Source organism: Lactuca saligna, chromosome 3, assembly GCF_052625555.1.
Source record: "Lactuca saligna cultivar CGN05327 chromosome 3, ASM5262555v1, whole genome shotgun sequence".
In the NCBI taxonomy this organism is placed as follows: domain Eukaryota; kingdom Viridiplantae; phylum Streptophyta; class Magnoliopsida; order Asterales; family Asteraceae; genus Lactuca; species Lactuca saligna.
Window position 1 is genome coordinate 56,125,888 of NC_136419.1, and position 19,642 is coordinate 56,145,529.

Genomic DNA, 19,642 nt, shown 5'->3' on the forward strand with positions numbered 1-19,642 from the left:
AAAATGACTAAACTTCCCATATAAGATAATTTTTAGAAAACTATAAATTAAAAAAGTAAAAGAAACAATATGATAAGGACAATTTAGTCATTTTGTATGGTCAGGGTTATAATTGAAAAAAATCACATAACCACAGGTAGATCATGTACGTATTTATCATTTCTTCTTCAGGTATAAGCGTATCTATTTGCATTGTCAATGGCCAATCTTTTGCAATCCTGAGAGAGTGTGTAAATAATATCAACAGATGAAAACAATATTTTATATTTATGTTTTTCATTATTCTTTTAATTTAATTTTATGCATCAACTAATTGAAGCAAATTACTTACAACTCAGAAGTTTTGGGATTCCTGTATCCCTGCAATAAAAAAACACACAAGGCTTCAACTGTAATTTTGATCTTATAAAATAAAGGACAGGTGGCATGTTTTGAGACATACTTGTAATTTGGTAATAAAGACAGAGTTCCCTTGGCTTTCAACAGTTAAGTCTCCCTGAATCACACAACATGTTATATTTTTATTCCAACTAATTAACCAATTTCAATTACATTAAAAATGCAAATTTTACCTCCCATAGTTTTGCATATAAACTCGATGAATCTGATTGAAGTGCACTTGATGTTTGTTGTGTGGGGCCCACAGTAATTGCCACGCTGTCATTTACCTCAGTAAAGTCCATTCCAGATGTAGGCATTGTTGTACTTGAAGTCCCTGGTAATGTTGCTGACTCAGCTTCCCCAGATGACGTGGGATTTCCATTCAGGGGTTTTTCCGTAATTGTAACATTAGCAACAGGATTTGAATTTTGCAGATTATCATTCGTTGATGTAGTTTGAGGTGGCCCTGAAACTGGAGTAACATCTGTTTCTGTAGGGGTTTGATTCGAGGGCAAATTTGTAATTTCTGGTTGAGTTAAAGCATCACGAGCCTCCATAAAACTTTCTGAAATAAGAACTAGATAATGTGGATTCCTCATAATATCAATAGTAGGATCGGATTCTGAAGGGTTCCTTTTTGCCTGAAAAATCAAGGGCAATTTAGTAAATAAAACAAGAAAGTTAATAAGGACAAGAGGGAATTAATTAGTAATTACTGCATTGTAGATTGCTCTAACTTTTGAAAGCTGTCTTGGACATATAACTGAAAGGGAAACTAAACACTGCAACAAAAGAGAACAAACAAATATGAAATATGAGCAGAGTACAATCATTAATTACTAAAATGCCACTGATAGTGATAATACCTTTTTGAAATATTGAGCAACTGTTTCAGCATCAGATAAAGGGCTATCTGATTGCATCTCAATATAATCTGGTGGTATGTAAATTGGTGTAGGAAGTGGATATGGATTACTTGCAGCAACAAGGATACAATGCCTTTGATGATTTTGAATCCCATGTAAAGAAGGAAACATCTGTTCATCATAAATACTGAATTTAAGCCATATGAAGCAATAAAGATGTTGACTCGAAAGTCAAACCATACCATTAGAACTTCAGCAAGTCCTTCTGCAATTGCAGCATCACAAAAACCACCACCACTGAAGTTAATAGCTGATAACCATTCCAGAAACATGTTCATGTTTTTTGTCCAGCCACTTCTTTGTATCAAGCATGCTGCTCAATTACATAAAGCAAACTTGAGGATTGAGATATATATACATAGATATAAATGTAAATAAAGTTTATGATATTCAAAAAGGAAAGATACATAATTACATACCACTGTAAGATCCATGAGCATTGAAATTTACAAGAGCCATTTCAACAGTAGGACTATCTGGATTCTGCATATGAGGAGGAAAAGGATAAATGAATCAAACTTTGACACAATGGAGATTATAGATTGTGTATGAGCAATGAAGGCTTACCTTATCTCCATCACCACATAAAGATCTGCATGAACAAATAAAAAAATTAGGGAAAAATCGTCGACAATCTGATATTGAACCAATAAACCAATGCAAAATCAGATACGAACTAAATAACCAATTCTAAGTTAAATAGATTCGGTGATGATAGAATTGTAGATTATGTAGCCAAGAAGCTTCGTCACGATTGTAATTATTAACACCAAAACCAAAAGGTGATTTAATTTCGATGATAAATGTGTGTATTTAGAACTTAGATTTCGAATAATTTGAAATCGTAGACTGGATGAAGTACCTGATGATTTTCTCGAGATAATCGGTGACAATGGTGCGCCAGTGAGGACCCAAAGCGGCAGTGCCTTCAACCACGACGACGAATTGCTTCGTCTCCGTCATCTGTTGGTGGATTCGATTAAGTACACATCCTCAACAATCAATGAAGCACACTCCGATACGGATAAACTATCTTCCTCACTAAAACGTAAAAGGACGAAATGATTGGCAAGTTTTACACAAAAATTGTCGATTGTTTCGAGTTCGATACTTACTGATTTCGTCTCTGAAGTTTTACTCATTTCGCGAAAAGTTTCATTTTTTCTTCTCAACTTAGAATTCAGATTTGGAAGGTGGTTTGATTTTCAGTTGAAAACCGAAGGAAGATGGACACGGAGGGGGGTTTTGTCATGCAATTGCAAGGTGACGGTAGCCATGGTTATAAAACTGCCTTCATAATAGGTGCTTCGAAGTCCGTACAACGGATCAGGCCAAGCCCAATCATTCGGCCCAATATCACGCAATTATGCAAATGCAAGTTTATGGATAAGAATTCAGATAATCTAAAATGTAAATTTCAACAAATTCTCAATTTACACATTTATTAAAAAAATATTCATCAAAAAGGTAATCCGGCTTTAAAAGTTTACTTTTACAAATAAAAATTGTAGCTTATGAATTATTATGATAGAAATCGTATTTTATGAATTATTGTGATGAATAACAAGTAGTGAATCCTAAAAAAGTTTATATCATAGAAACAGACAATTTTAACAAGCCCATTAAATAGAAATTAATATATTGTAATTAATGAAATAGTTTTATGTTGAAAAAAGAAATCAGATAACCGTTTTATGAAATAAAATATGGATGATATTCGATTTATCATTGATACCAAAGGTAAATCAATGGATCATACATATGTAAAAAAAAAAAAAAAAAAAAAAAAAAAAAAAAAAAAAAAAAAAAAAAAAAAATCATATAACGTTTGTGTTTTACGGCATGTGAACATAATTTATCCATTGATAATGACTTTCTCACTGTCCAATCTTTCATCTCCATTTATAGTTATAGCCTTCCTTAGGTCGGCTTCTGGACCATTGAGCATTGATGTTAATAACAAATTTATTCATTTTTTGATTAAGAAATCATTTTTATACATACAAGAATTAATATGTTATGAGAAGTGCCCCTTATTGCAAGACATAAAGATTATCCAAAACATTTTTGATGGTATGGTTAACGTGTAAAACATACATTAAAAAGTTTGTTTAACAAAATTTTTACATTTTTTGATTTAATAATAAGTTACCCCATCCCTCTATCCCAAGACAAAGCCATCACGGCGTTATCAATTATCATCCCAATCTACCACCGACGCAGTTTCCACGGGATAAGAACCCACAAAATGCGACAGAATTCCTCAATTGCATCAGTTTTCAGCATTAAATTCACATGTCTGAAATCAACGACCCATGTTTAACGAGATCATAAGGAGCCCACAATCCATCCAGTGGACACGCCCGCTTTGAATCCAACCTTAGCCACGGCTTCCCTTTTCCACTCCAGTGAAGCAAACTCACCGGACCCGGATGTAAATCCCGACACAGCCCTTCCACGTTATCTCCGCCGAGCCCATGTTGATTCCAACGGTGCTCCACCGCCTCCACATCTCCGGCGAATACAAGCAGAAACGGTGGTAGCGAACCCAATTCATAAATCCGATACTTTTTTTGTATCTCCATCCATCTCTCCAGTTTTTCAGTTATCTTAAACCTCCTCCATTTCATCAAATCAATCACCATTACGCCGGTGTTGAAATAGCACGGATTTTCAAGACGGTTTTTGAATACACCGGAGAAATATGGATTTGACCAGAAATTAATCGTGAAGTAGTGGGTGAAGTTTGCGTGGCAGTATTCCGGAGCTCCGAGGACGTGGGTGTTGAGGTTTATTTCCCAGAGCTTAACAACATCGTCTACCACGATAACGTCGGAGTCGAAGTAGATGACACGGTGGACGGTTTCAGGGAGGAGGTTGGCGAGGTAGACGCGGGCGTAATTGAGTGGTTGATCAAGTGCGCGGCGGATGGAGGTGGAGATTTTGTTTTTAACTAGTTCAGTGTTGAAGTGATGGAGGTGGAAGTTGAGGTAAGGAAATGTGGTTGTGATGGTGTGGTGGAGGGAGGAGGAGAGGCGGTGGGTGGTGAGGAAGTGGAAGACGGTGTTTTCCGGACAAGTTAAGTGTTGGATGATAGAAAAGACTCCGGCGATCGAACCACGGAGGTAGGTTGCGTCGAGGGTCATTGCTATGTGGATTATATCGTCGTTGCAATCTTCCCCATTTCTAAACGCCGGTGCTTCTTGAAATTCCGGAAGGCGGAGGGCGGTGATGATGGTGATGAGGAGGACGAGGGTGATGGTGATGATTAGGAGGTGGGGTGTTTTTTGTGTCATTGTGGTGTTTTGATTTCGGCAATCTGTGGGATAATGATCAATAATAATATTATTGGGGATAAGAAACAGGGGTATAAATGGTAGTTAAAAAAGATGTGGGGCCAATTGTGACTCTTATTATAGTACAGGGAGAGAGAATGAATAAAGTGCCAGAAATATAATTTGGTCTTTTGTGTCCCCGTGATTAATGTGGGGATGAAGAGCACGGATCTTGTGTTATTAGGTCCTAGGATAGGTTTTGATATGGATTTTTCCGATTAGGATTGTGAATTCTATGGCAGCGATAGAGAAATTATTGACCAAGGCTATAAAGTGGTCACCATCATCATAAGGTCTACGGGTATGGTGACCACCAAGTGGGTCGTGGTTTAGGTGGCCACAAACTATTTGGCCACGAATCACGACCGCGCACACCACCCTGATGGTTCGTGGTGGGTCGTGGTCGTGGCCCTTCGTGCTCCCGACAACGAACCCAAACGGCTACTAGTTTAATTTCTTGCATTAAATCTCGTTTGACCACTTTCTTCCCCTCTGAACGGCTTCTTTTCTATTTCTTCAACATTCACCTATAAATACTATCGCTCATCTTCTTATTTTCATACAATTCTTTTCCCTTTTAGATACATTTTTGTTGTTTGATCCTTCAAAAACTATGCCTCCCAAAAATAAGAAATGTTCAGAAGAGGAAGAAGAGAAATTAGCATAAGCATATTGGTGACAATTTCAGAAGACGACGCTGGTAAAACTACTTCCGTTTTTTTTTGGATAAATGTTGAAAGTGTTTTCTATGGTTTAATGGGTTGTGCAATTCGAAATGTTGATGAAATATGCTTGAAGTGGCGCGATATGATGCCAAAATGTTCTGAGTTCAATGAAATTTACAACTTTGTTATAAACAACATACACGACGCCGATATCGATCCGGTTAATGTAACCATGGAGCAATATGAAAACACAAATTATCAACGTTTTAGACATTTCAAAGCTTGGCAAAAATTGAAAAATTCTCCAAAATGGAATAAACTTGCTTAAAAAAATAAAAATTAGAAGTTCGTGTTATAAAATATGATCAAATAACAAGATAAATTATAAAGTAAAGAAATACATGAGAGTAGAGAGAATTTTTATTCCAATATTTGTGATGAAATCATCTAACTTTACAATACATAATATTCACTATTTATACTAGACAAAGAAGATGAAAGGTGATGTATGATATGAATATTCATTATAATGGTGTATAACTACACTCATAAAACTCATAATAATGTTTGCTATAATGTTCACTAATTATGGAGAGTAATGGGGAAATATGGAGAATCCAATAGTCATTCACTAAATAATAATTCATAACACCCCCCCTTGAATGACGATTGTATCATGCCTCGTTAAAACCTTAATCGGTAAAACCTCATGGGAAAAACTCTTTATTAAGGAAAAAGAGTACATGATTAATAATAGATATTTGAAACAATTGCCTCGTTAAAAACCTTGCTAAGAAAACCTAGTGGGAAAAGCATAGCTAAGGAAAAGAGTACAATATGTTTCCAACTCCCCCTGATTAGCACATCACTTGATTTTCTTGAAGCACCGCATAACAATGTTTCGTACCATCAAATTTCGATGTAGGAAGTGCTTTAGTAAACTAATCAGGAGAGTTTTTACTGGATTGAATTTTCTAGATGTTGATTTCACACTCTTTTTGAAGATCATGAGTAAAAAAACTTTGGTGATATATGCTTGGTTCTATCTCCTTTGATAAATCCTTCCTTGAATGGAGTTATACAAGTTGTATTATCTTCATATAGTATGGTTGGAACATCCCTGTTAGAAGTTAGACCACAATTCTTGCAAATATGTTGAGTTAAAATTCTTAACCAAATACATTCATGACTTGCCTTATAAATTGCTATAATCTTTGAATGGTTAGAATAAGCAGCAACTAAAGTTTGTTTAACAAAATGACAAGAATTTACATTACCTCCACAAGTGAATAAATAACATGTTTGGGATCTAGCTTTGTGTGGATCAGATAAATATCCCACATCTGCATAACTAATTAACTTCGCATTTTATGAATTTGATTAGTATAAATTCATATCTATTGTACCTCGAAGATATCAAAGAATGTGTTTCACTCTATTCCAGTATCTTCTTGTTGGACAAGAACTATATGTTGCTAATAAGTTTACGACAAAAGATTTATCAGGTCTTGTATTAATAGTAAGATATATTAGTGCACCAATAGCACTAAGATATAGTTCTTCGGGAACAAGAAGATTTTCATGTTTTTTTTATAATGCTGAAGTTGGTCCTTTTTGGCATCTAATTGCCTTACCACCTTCGGGTTACTCATGGATGTGAGTTATTCATATAAAACCTTTTTAGCACCTTTTCTAGATATTAATATACAAAAACTCCATTTTTGTGTACTTAATTTGAAGACCCAAATAGAATTTCGTCTTACCAAGGTTATTCATTTCAAAAATTTCTTTCAAACAATAAGTGATATTTTCCAATTCTCTAGGAGTTCCAATTATGTTCAAATCATCTACAATAACATCAATTATGATAAATTCTTATCTGGATCTTTTTATAAATACACATGGGCTTAATGGATCATTTTTATAGCACTCTTTCAATAGAAATGTACTAAAACAATTGAAGCACATACGACCAGATTGTTTCAATCTATACAAAGGTTTATTTAATTTTACCAAATATACTTCACGAGAATTAGAAGTTTGTGCTTCTGGCACCTTAAACCCTTCTGGGATTTTCATATAAATATCATTTTCAAGTGAACCATATAAATAGGCGGTAAATACATCCATTAGACACATCTCCAGTTTTGCATATGTTGTTAACCTTATAAAATAACTATATGTAATTGCATCAACTACCGGAGAATACGTTTCTTCATAATCAATTTCGGGCCTTTGGGTAAAACCTTGTGCAACAAATATTGCTTTATATCTCACAACTTCATTTTGCTCGTTTCTTTTGCGCACAAATACCCTCGTGTCCCACTGTTCTTACTCTGTTTGGTGTACGGACTACAGGTCCAAAAACTTTTCGTTGAGTAATAGAATTAAACTGTTTATTTATTTCATCTTTCCATTTTGGCCAATATTTTTTATTCCTACATTCCTCAATGGATTTAGGTTCAAGATCCTCATTTTCTTCATAATCTCGCGCGCAACATGATATAATTTTTTTTTTATCATCGACATCTATCTTATTTCGGTTTCATCTTATTCCTGTCATGACATAATTTGTTGAGATCTCTTCATTTTCATAATTTTTAGGTACCTCAGTTTCTTTTGTTATGTCATTGGGCTCTTCTGGAGCTTCATTAATTTTTCAAAAGATTTTGTTTTCTCTTTTGGACCATCAATTATATTTGCTCCCTTTTCTTTTCGAGGATTTTTATCTTTGAAACCGGTTGGTCTTCCACGCTTCAGGCGTTCCTTTGATTCATTTGTAGTTGTATTTTTTTTTGTTTCCTTATGGATATCAATTCTAACTGAAGTAAGTATAGCTGGTACATGAGACTTTGTTACTCACTTAGGGTCAGTAAATGCTTCTGGCAATTGATTTGCTACATTTTGTAAAGGATTTATCTTTTTTATTTCAAGTTCACATTGACTTGAACGAGGATCTAAAACTGAAAGTGACAATTCATTTCAAGAGATTTTATTTTCCAGCTTCTTTATTTCCCCTCCTAATGTTGGAAAATATGATTCATCAAAATAATAATCATCGAATATAGTTGTAACTAAATCTCCAATTGATGATTTTAAATATTTTACTGTAGATGGAGGTTCATATCCAACATAAATTCTCATTTTTCTTGAGGACACATTTTTGTGAAGTGAGGTGGAGAAATTGGTACATAAATTATACATCCAAACATCCTTGGATGGTAAATATTTGGTACATGGCCGCAAACCAGTTGAATAGGGGAGAACTTATGATAACTAGTTGGCCTGATGCGTATAAGTGATGCCGCATGTAAAATTGCATCTCCTCATGTCGATGTAGGAAGTTTAGAATGCATTAGTAATGGTCTTGCAATTAATTGAAGGCGTTTGATTAACGACTCAGCTAAACCATTTTGTGTATGAACATATGCAACAGGATGTTCAATAGTTATCCCAATCGACATGCAATAGTCATTAAAAGCTTGTGATGTAAATTCTCCAGCATTGTCAAGTCAAATTTTCTTAATTGGGTAATCGGGAAAATGTGCCCTTAGGCGGATTATTTGTGTTAGTAATCTTGCGAAAGCGAGATTACGGCTAGATAACAAGCACATGTGTGACCATCTAGTTGACGCGTCAATTAAGACCATAAAATATCTAAATGGTCCACATGGTAGATGCATTTGTCCACATATATCCCCTTGAATTCTTTCTAAAAAACTAGGACTTTCATACCCAACTTTATTCAATGATGGATGGGAAATTAATTTTCCTTGAGAACATGCAACACAAGACAATTCATTAGCTTGAAAAATATTCTGGTTTTTCAAGGAATGTCCACTTGAACTTTCAATTATTTTCCGCATCATAACTGATCCGGGATGGCCCAGCCGGTCATGCCAAACTTTGTAGATGTTATCATACCTTTTATTTTCAATAGCATGAGATTCAATCATTCTAATATTTGTATAATACAATCCCGAGGACAATACGTGTAATTTTTCCAAAAAACTTTTCTTATCCGATATCATTTTTGTAATGTTGAGATAATTTTTATTACCATCATTAGTTGTTTCAATAGGATATCCGTTACACCGAATATCCTTAAAACTTAATAAATTTTTTGATAATTTTAATGAAAATAATGCATCACCAATTGTAATTATTGTCACTTATGGTAATACTGTATTCGCTCTTCCGGAGCCTTCAATCTTGGTGATTTAGACGAAAATAATGCGTCACTAATTTGTAATTAGTGTCCCTTGTTGTAATATTATATTCGCTCTTTCAGAGCCTTCAATCATTTTTGCATTACCTGTTATTATATTAGCATTTGCTTCTCTAATTGATAAGTAAGCAAAATACTTTTCATTATTAAAAATGCTATGTGTTATTGCATTGTCTGCAAGAAATATATCTTCATTATTTCTTTTGCGAATATCCATGTTTCTTGTCAATAAATAAATAAAACATAAGAAACATTCGACTTAGAGAAATAAATTCATATTTTATTAATTTGGGAAGATTGTGACGACATCATTTCTCATGAAACGAATATGACATAAAAACATAATAAATATCATGAAACAAAACTACACATTATTCTGATCAATCGCCATCCATATCACCACTTGTCCCTTCAGAGTAGACAAGAAAATCGACAACATCCAAATGTGTCATTTCTGGTTGATCTTCATGAATATCACTTTGAATAAAATTTGTTTTGATATTTTATTTTTCTTTAGATTTTAGATAAGTTTGAAAAAGATCGACAAAATGCTTTGGTAAGCGGCTTGTACAAGACTAATGATCGGTCATTCCACATCAGTGACAAACATTTTCAACTTTCTTTCTTTTTGGCCTTCACCACTTTATCATTAGGATGTGGATTTTTGCTATTTTCCAACTTCTAGTGGTTGCTTATAATCTTGTTATTTTTATGATAATTATGATAACTTCCACGACCTCAGTTAGACTCATAACTATTATGATTATATGATATTGCATTCACTTCAGGGAATGCACTAGGACCGGTCGGGATTGATTGGTGATTTTTCATCAATAGTTGATAGTTTTATTCAGCCACAAGAAGAAATGAGATTAATTTATAATATATTCTTTTTAAATCTTTCTTGTGATATTGCTGCTGCAGGAGCATGTTGGTGGCATGGAAAGTAGAGAAAATTTTCTCTAGCATAACATAGTTTTTCATAGTGAAAATACTAATCAAAATAAAAACTTGTATGTTCAAGAATTGTTAGTTAATAAATTTCATAAAATAATTTGTAAGCATTGTACATGTAAACTTATAAAAAATACATACCTGAAAATAATAAGAGCGATAAAAAGTTAGAGTTCTATGGTAGAGTCGTGCTGATAACGTGTTATAAAATATGATCAAATAACAAGATAAGTTATAAAGTAAAGAAAAACATGAGAGTAGAGAGAACTTTTATTCCAATACCTATGATGAAATCATCTAACTTTACAATACATAATATTCACTATTTATACTAGACAAAGAAGATGAAAGGTGATGTATGATATGAATGCTCATTATAGTGGTGTATAACTACACTCATAAAACTCATAATAGTGTTTGCTATAATGTTCACTAATTATGGAGAGTAATGGAGAAATATGAAGAATCCAATAGTCATTCACTAAATAATAATTCATAACAGTTCGGTATTTTTAGCTTTTTAATTCTTAATGTTATTTTTATTGTTTTTTATTTTAGTTAAAGTAATTTTAAGTTTTAAAGTTATTTTTTTCGTTTTAGTTAATGTAGTTTTTAATTAATATAATTTAGTATTTTAAATTAATGAAAATTAGTATTTAAAAAAACAATTATATGATTTTTTATGTATTTTTTAATGAAATTTAATTTAAAAAAAATGAGGTGGAGTGTTGTGTTTAGTGGTAGGTATCTCATGTTAGTAGTAGGGGAATGTAGTGTCGATGTGACACTCACCACATATGTGGTATGTGGTGAGTATAACGGATGATCTAAGAGCCATTTATGTGTCATGTCATTTCTACTATCTTTTCATCATGTCTATTATCTCTTCATCATAATGACAGGTCTTTGGAAATCATCATCACTCCACATTCTTCTTTATTTATGTAACCAATGAAAAAAATTAATTTTTATTCTAACTTTAAAAAAGAAATGGTTACCAAATCAAATTTCGTGTCTTCATCTGTCTTCAGCACCCAAGACCTTAGTGGAGCCCAGGGGGTCCCGAGCCACTGCTCCGATTCTGGCATGTAGTGTAAAAAAAAAAAATTCATGTTTTTTTTATGTTTGCTACAGCTTAAAATACGAGGGCCACTACTAATTTAAATTTTTTCGGAATTTTTTTTATTGTCACCCCTACTAAAACGTTCTATTTCCACCATTGTCAACACCACTCTAGCCCACTCCACAGCTAACCCACCAGCCTCTGAGGTGGTATTCACTAGTGGTTTAGTGTTGCCACATAGGAAACTCACACATGGGTTAGTGTCCTTACGAGATAGCCTTAGAGGATATACAAACATCAATTTTAAACAAAATTGGTTTCTAAATAAGGTTGTGGGTGTCCATTTTTTTACCGTTGGTATGACTATGTGACATCTTTTACCGACGGTGAACACTTCCCTCTTCTTTTTGTGTTACTGGCGTGAAAATTCACTGATGGTAAAAATCAAAATTGTGTGGATTTTTGTCGAGGACAATCTAAACTATCACGCCTTCATATCTTTTAGAAATGGCAAAAATTTCAAATGTCTTGTGTCCGTATCAACTTATGTGTCCATTGGTAAAAAAAAGATAGGACACCTCACAACCTAATTGGTCTGCTTTTTAACCGGTTATTTTAGATCATTTGGATTTGTATGTGTGTCTGTGTGCACTGGCAGGTATATCTAGGACTAATGAATATTTGAATAAAAAAGAATTGTTTAATTAAACAATTTTGATTGAACTATTTGCTTCATATATTTGAATTTTTGGATTAGTTTTCAACAAAACCAAATTATTATTTTGGATTTTGTAATTGGTTTTGATTTATAAATAATAATTGAATATTCCAAAAAAAAAAAAAACGAATAACAATGTATTATTCATTAAATTTTAACATATATCTATATATATTTATAAATTTACTAATTATTTTTTCAAATAGATTTAAAAAGTTTCACCTAATAGAAAACCTTAATATATATTTTCTCTAAAAAAATTATCTATAAAATATTAAACTATAATAATTTTTTTAGCAAGTTGTTTATAAATTTTAAACCACAACTAAATAATTTGTTTTTATTTCTTTTATAAAATTGGCTAATATTTTAATTATATATTGTTTTAAAATGTTTTGGTTTTTTAAAACTGAATTATAAAAACCGATCCAATCGAATAGTAATTTGATTGGATTGAATTAGATTTGAATTTTGCTTGAACTATTCGGATCTATATTTCGAAAACCAAACTCAGTTTGGATTCACTTAATTAGATCGGATCGGACTGTATATCCAAATGAACCCCCTAAGTATATCTAGTTTTGTTTTGTTTTTTTTTTTTAAATCGATTTTTTAAAATTTTGTTTCCGGTTTAAACTATATATATATATATATATATATATATATATATATATATATATATATATATATATTACTTGTAATACATAATACTAACATTGTTTGAACTTAGAAGCACATGAAAAAAGCTTAGTTTACAATTATATAAAATTAGAAGCGTCAAAATTGAAAATAATAAGCATTATAGTCTTTAAGTCTTCGTTCAAGCAAATTCTTGCAATACATAAACATCATGAACCTAGAAAATACTTGCAATACATAAACCAACATTGTTTGTAATTTGATAATCCGTACCGAACAAAAAGTTGAGAAGAATGTGTGTTTTTTGAGAGGCATTGAAACCAAATATACTAAAACTTATTTATAGTAACACTTGGGGGTAATAATCGTAAGACATGGGTATAGAGAGGACCAAAACTGCCAAAAAATGGTTGAAAGAGCCATTTCTTTCATTTCTTCAAATTCGTTTTCTTATTTATTTATTTTTTAGTTTTTAAATTCTTTTTCATATAAATAATTGCTCATCCCGACATTAATACACAAATCATTTGTACGCCACTTCTACCATTTAAAGTACTACATGATCCCAACGGTATTTATCTGAGAGTAATAAGATATTTAAAGCCCGAGATACGCATAATAACTTTCGCATATATATACACTGATACACATATATCAACAACCCAAACAAGTAGATGCATATAATTTTTATTATTTTTTATGTTATTTTATTTTTTATAATTTAATGAAACTTTTGTTAGTCTTGAATAATCTTATATTTATATTTATATTTATTTAATAAATAACATTTGTATTTATAAGTTAATAATTTATGTGATAGGAAGTAGCGACCACAACCTATGCCCTATGGTGTTATAACAAGGAGTGGGAAATAAAAAGTTTATTTAATAAATAAAAGTTTAACCTATACCCGATCAAAAATATCCTTGTTTACATCTATTCAACATTTCCACCTATGATTTATTATATGGATAAATACGAATCGTCTAATTGTATTGGTTTTGATATTTGGATTTATGGATTGGGTATGACTAAAATTATTATTTTGAATTTGAGATTGATTTTGGTTATTAAAATTAGAACACAATAGTCCGGCCAAACCAAATAACAATCGTCTTTCTTTATTTATATGTTTTACTTTTGATATATATTTAGTTATCCATCAAGATATTATCATAATTTTTAAAGGGATTTTCTAATATGTGCCTAAGGATACATATAAGATGTATTAGTTAATCACAATTATTACCATAATTAAATATAAAATGTATTAATTATGGATATTATTAATGAATTTTATATTTAATTATGGTAATATTTCTTATAATTAATGTATTTAACATTTAATTATAGTAATAATTATGATTAATTAATACTTCTTATATGTGCTCTACGGGCACATATTAGAAAATCCCATTTTTAAAATAAAATTAGAAGTGATATAACATCCTAGAAATCAAAATAAAATTTTTATTTTTAAAACCTAACCAAAAACCACAACTGTTTACAAAACATAGTTTACATAGATAATAATTCATAATCAGAGTATCCCAAAATCAAATATCATAAAATCAGAAGGATGTGCACGTTCATGTTTTTACGTTCTCATGATCATCCGAAATACCTAAAACATAGAACTTAAATTGTAAGCCAAAGTTTAGTGAATTCCCTAAAGTACCACACACAACCAAAACAGATAACGACATGCACATATAAGCCTTCAGCCTGATTGGACCGTCTCGCAGGGCCTACAACCTATCTAGACCGCTGAATCATCAGTCACACACTTTCGAAGTTGGGAAACATGGAAGGTGCTGTGAATCTGACTGAGCTTCTCAGGCAAGTCCATCCGGTAGGCTACCCTACAAACCCTGGAAATCACTCAAAATGGCCCAATATATTGGGGCCCCAACTTGCCCTTCTTCCTGAAACGTATTACACCTTTACAGGGCGATACCTTCAGTAAAACCATGTCGCCGACCTGGAACTCCAACTTCAACCGACGTTTGTCAACATAACTCTTCAGCCGAATCTATGATGTCTACAACCTCTGTCTGGTCTACTGAATAAGCTCGGTTGTCTGAAGAAGTACTTCGGCCTTCCCCACGACCATGTGACCGACCTCTCCCCAACATACCGGGGTACAAAACTTCCTCCCATAAGGAAGCTCAAAAGTCAGTGCACCGATACTGGAGTGATAGCTATTTGCTAACGTATCTCGAATAGTAGTGGTGGCTAATACGTCTTGACAAATGGATCTTCAGAAATCTTGGAGGATGACCACGTCGTAGTGATATGCTCACCATGTTGCGGTAACTGTGTAGTGGTGATTTCTTATTGCTTTTCAGTTTTTCCGTCAGAATGCTATCTTCAGAAACACCGATTGTTTTTAAAAGTACCAAAGGCTTATATTTCTCTTCTCCTTAAGTTGTAACGACTAAAACATGTGCTCTCGGGTTGGTCTCGATGTTGCTTAGAAGAGTGTCTGGTTATCGCTCATTTAAAAGTCTTGAAAGTTGCCTGAATTGTTTTTCTATATTTATAATTGAGGCTTGTTGATTACATGGTGAAGCTTGTTGGTATTTTAAAGCAACTTTGGTATCATTATGTCATTTTTTGGATGCTTTGGAAAAACGAGCTAAAATTAACTTGAGGTCAGTTTTCTTTTCGGGGGTCGGTTGATCTTTTTGATAAAACCCCCGACATTGTTGCCTATATTTTTCTTCTTTCTCCTTCTTGTACTCATTGTAAGGCTTCTAATCTCTCTTTGGTTTCCTCCAATCTTCATCATATCTATCACCACTCGAGTAACACACTTGAGCTTTGTTGTTTCCATTCTTGTCCAAATCTCAATTCTTTGTTAAGCGAGGTCTGCTACAATTATCACACCCGACTTTTATGATGGGAATATCTTGAGTAATATTCTTTATGATTAGATCCATCGTTTCAAGTTGGGCATAATGTGACATTATCTCTAGGGTTGTGATACTCATGGTAGTGTTTCATGAATTATTCAATTAGCTCCTTGTTAGTTATGATATTCTTTTTTTGTAAGTGGTCCTTGAGAGTCTAGTAGTTGCCTTGTGAAAAATGTTGATGTCATCATAAAGGTTGAAATTTATTGTTGTACGTTGAGGTCATGTTGCGGGCAATTTTGTAGTATCTCCTTGTAACGTTCCCATGCTTCATATAATGACTCTCCATCGAGTTGTTGAAATTTTTGGATATTCTTATTTAGCTTGGCAATATTTTATGGAGGGTTGAACTGTTGTATGAATTGTTCTTTTAAGGTAGTCCAAGTAGTGATTGATTCTGTTGGTAGTGATTTTAACCATTGTTTGGCCGCATCTTTAAACGTGATTCGCAACACTCTTAGTATGAATGAATCTTTTCTTACCCAAACAATATGAAAGTAATCGATGATTTGTTCAACTTCATCCATGTGTTGATAAGCGTCTCCGTGGTCTTTTCCATAGAATGGAGTGTTTTGGAGAATGTTGAGGAATTTCCCTTTTAGCTCAAAATTTGTTGCTTTCGGGACTGTCAGTCACACGAGACCAGGTATGGTGCCTTCTCATGTGTGTTTTTTATAATCCCACATGGTCATATCTGCATTGTTAGCCATGTTGTTTTTTGGTTCGCTTTCTTCCTCGATTTCGGTTATGGTTTCATATTCTGCTTTTGGATCAGTCTTGTCTGTTTTGTACCCTTCTTTCTTTCTTTCCTTTTTTCGCTTGTGAAACTCTAATTATGGATTGTTGAAGGCAATTACTATCTTTGTTGATGATCCCATGTTCATGTACTAATGAAACAAAACAAAAATAAATGTGTAAATGGACAAAAACGAAAAAAAAAACCCTAAAAACACGTAACCACGTGTGGGGAAATATTCACCACGTTGTTGTAACTAAAATCTAAGAAATAAAAACTAACTTTCCGAGGATTTAACCTGTAACATCCCATTTATTAATTAAACAAATAGATAAAAACTAATGAAGGGATAGTAGCCCAAAAATCCATAATATTTAGTGGGGTGTTGGTTTTGGAGAGCCAAATGTTTAAATTTGGATTATTTGGGGGTTAAAATGTAATTTCCAGATTTATTTGTAAAGACTTTTGAAGGTTGAGGACTGTTTAGTAAATTATGGGTTTAATTTGAAAGGATTTTTGAAGACAAAGGCTGCTTTTCAAAAGTTTCTGACTTGTTCTTGATCAAGGAGATATATCCATATCTGCTACAATTATCAGTAAAAGTCACATAGAAGCGATTGACATCCCTTCTGGCGGATCTAAAGGGACCACACACATCAGTGTGTATTAGATCCAACAATCCCTCACCTCTTTCACAAAAACCAGTGTAAGGTGATTTAATCATCTTCCCAAGCAAACAAGACCTGCACGTGTCATCTCACCTAAGGTTAAATGACTCCAACACTCCATCCTTTTGGAGTTAGGCAATGCGTTTCTTATTGACATGTCCTAGATGACAATGCCACAAGAATGCCTTGTCTAAACCATTAGACGAATCAATATGCAATACATTATTTCCTAAGTTATATATAACCATCACTGTTTCATATACACCATTACAAGGCAATGCTTCAAAATCAAAAATACCATTATAACAAGCATTTAGAGAACCACTTTCATTATTAAACGAATATCTAAAGCCTTGTATGTACAAACCATGAAAGAAAATAATATTCCTCGTCATTTCTGATGAGTAGCAACAATCATTCAAATCTAAACCTAACCCACTACTAAGCACTACAGAGTAAATTCCGATATTGGTAACAGGCGATGTTTTCCTACTGTCGATAACCAGGTTCATCTTCCTATGCTCCACATCCCTACTTCTTCTTAGTTCCAGCAAATCAGAACAAATGTGAAAACCACATCCTGTATCAAGGACCCAAGAACTAGCATATGATGAGTTTTTATATAGAATAGTATAAATACCTACGAAGATGGGGTTTATCTTCCCATCCTTGATGTCCCGCAAGTACTTCGGGCAGCTTCGTTTCCAATGCCCCTTATCATGGCAGTAGAAGCACGTTGCTTCTTTTGGATCGGAGGAGGTAGGGGAAGAATCGGTTTTACCTTTGGATCCACTAGTAGAAGATCCATCATAAGACTTTCCCTTCCAGTTCTTTGAGGGAACTTTCCTCTTTTTCCCCTTTCCATGTCCAATAGCTAGAACTAGGGTAGCAGTAGGAGTGGATTCAACACCTTATCGAGTTAATCATAGAACTCGTCGAGTTTCTCAAACAGAAAGAAGTTTCTATTTTGCAATCAATTTGGACAGATCATTATTGCATCAAATATAACCGAAAAACATCATAGGCTCTGATAACACTGATGAGTTTTGAGCACAACAATATTCCTATGTCTTCATGTAACCCTAATTGCTTTGGATCTATGTTTTTCACTACGTATACATGCAAATAGAAATTCCAAAGCAATAACCCTAATACTAGCATACAACTTTGAAATCTATATGAAAACTAGGGTTTAAGGATTACCTTGCTTGCTATCTCTTAATACCAAGAATTCCTTGGATGATCTTGACTCTTGAAAGATTTAGTGCCTCAAGTGTTGCTCCTCTAATTGCGTCACAAACATCAATATCAAAGGATGACAGAGAGAGGTGGTAAGGCACTATGATTTTTGGCTAGGGTTCTCCAAGAAAGCATAGGGCCGAAAATGCTATGCTAGGGGTTCCTTATATAGTTGAGGATGATAGGGTTTTCAGTTGGAAACCCTAATTCCCTTGGTTAGACCTTAAGCAATCAATGGACCTCCACAATAGAAGCCTTGGATGAAATTCTATAGGGCCTGTTGTATATTTCATCCACTCCTCCTAAATGAGTCCATCAACCCAGCTTTATAACTATCAACGATATGCAAAACTAGTCCCTTTTCTTTTAATCAGTTCCTTTAATCCTAAAATTAATTCCAAATTAATTTCTGATTAAATATTAATTAAATAATATGATTTCTAATTAATATATTATTCTTATAATATATTAATAAATCATTTATTAACTTATTTCTCCAAAAGTCATCATGTCAAGTTGTTATGGTGAAGGCAACCCAAAAGAACCAAGCTACTATCAAATCAAGTACATACCAATTATAGTTATGGGCTTAAATACCTAATCCAATAGTAAGTATATCGGGTAAGGACTCTCCCCCACATCATGATAACCATGATGACCACGTCGTGGTTCTTAAAAATCCACCATGATTTGACTTTTGTTGACTCTGTCCAGCAATCACACTTCCAGTTCCGCATTTCCGATCCTTTTTGTCCTGAGCATGTCTTTGCTGCTACAAAAAATTAAGTAAATTAAATGCATTTTATCATTAAATAAGACCGAATGTAGCTAAAATACCAAAATACCGCCTAACATATGTAAATATATATATGGAAATATCAACACCATGTCCAACCTTATGTCCTAATTAAGTTCATAAAGTCATATGATATGTTAATGATGTTACATGAACCTTATTTCTAGTTGAGTTGCCACTGGCCAATACATTAAATCTAATTGCTTGAGGAGATTCCTACAAGTCAACTTTACTAATCACATCATTTTCTACAATAAACCATAACTAGATTTCATAAAACCATTAGACTCAAGAAGGGGGTTATTAGGACACATATTATAATTTTTTTATCCCACTCACTGTAAAGACATAAATTCCCATGAGTTTACAATACTGTGAT

General features: G+C 33.3%; 1 protein-coding gene, 1 non-coding gene and 1 pseudogene across 2 annotated transcripts; 1 reads left to right on the top strand and 2 right to left on the bottom strand.

Moving 5' to 3' along the window:
• Positions 1-32: 32 nt before the first annotated feature.
• On the bottom strand, positions 33-2,342 carry LOC145035557 (mediator of RNA polymerase II transcription subunit 25-like). Its single transcript, XM_078984085.1, has 11 exons — positions 2,170-2,342; positions 1,875-1,899; positions 1,727-1,790; positions 1,490-1,620; positions 1,248-1,418; positions 1,098-1,163; positions 573-1,022; positions 443-496; positions 332-360; positions 127-218; positions 33-40 (listed from the first exon to the last, which is right to left on the bottom strand). The coding sequence occupies exons 1-11, from the start codon at positions 2,268-2,270 to the stop codon at positions 33-35; spliced, it is 1,191 nt and encodes a 396-aa protein (XP_078840211.1). The 5' UTR covers positions 2,271-2,342.
• Positions 2,343-3,359: 1,017 nt separating this feature from the next.
• LOC145036610 (putative galacturonosyltransferase-like 3 pseudogene) lies at positions 3,360-4,654 on the bottom strand (annotated as a pseudogene).
• Positions 4,655-16,043: 11,389 nt separating this feature from the next.
• On the top strand, positions 16,044-16,150 carry LOC145037929 (small nucleolar RNA R71). The gene has a single exon (XR_013679039.1). It is a non-coding gene; the product is annotated as a small nucleolar RNA R71 (small nucleolar RNA).
• Positions 16,151-19,642: the final 3,492 nt, after the last annotated feature.

What these genes read in the sequence shown, in the direction of transcription:
- LOC145035557 (XM_078984085.1), bottom strand. Translation starts at nt 2,270, where the DNA reads ATGACGGAGACGAAGCAATTCGTCGTCGTGGTTGAAGGCACTGCCGCT. An exon ending in TGCTCATGGATCTTACAGTG is followed by an intron (nt 1,621 to 1,726) that starts GTATGTAATTAT and finishes GTAATTGAGCAG; the next exon opens with CATGCTTGATACAAAGAAGT. An exon ending in TCTTTATTACCAAATTACAA is followed by an intron (nt 361 to 442) that starts GTATGTCTCAAA and finishes TTTTTATTGCAG; the next exon opens with GGATACAGGAATCCCAAAAC.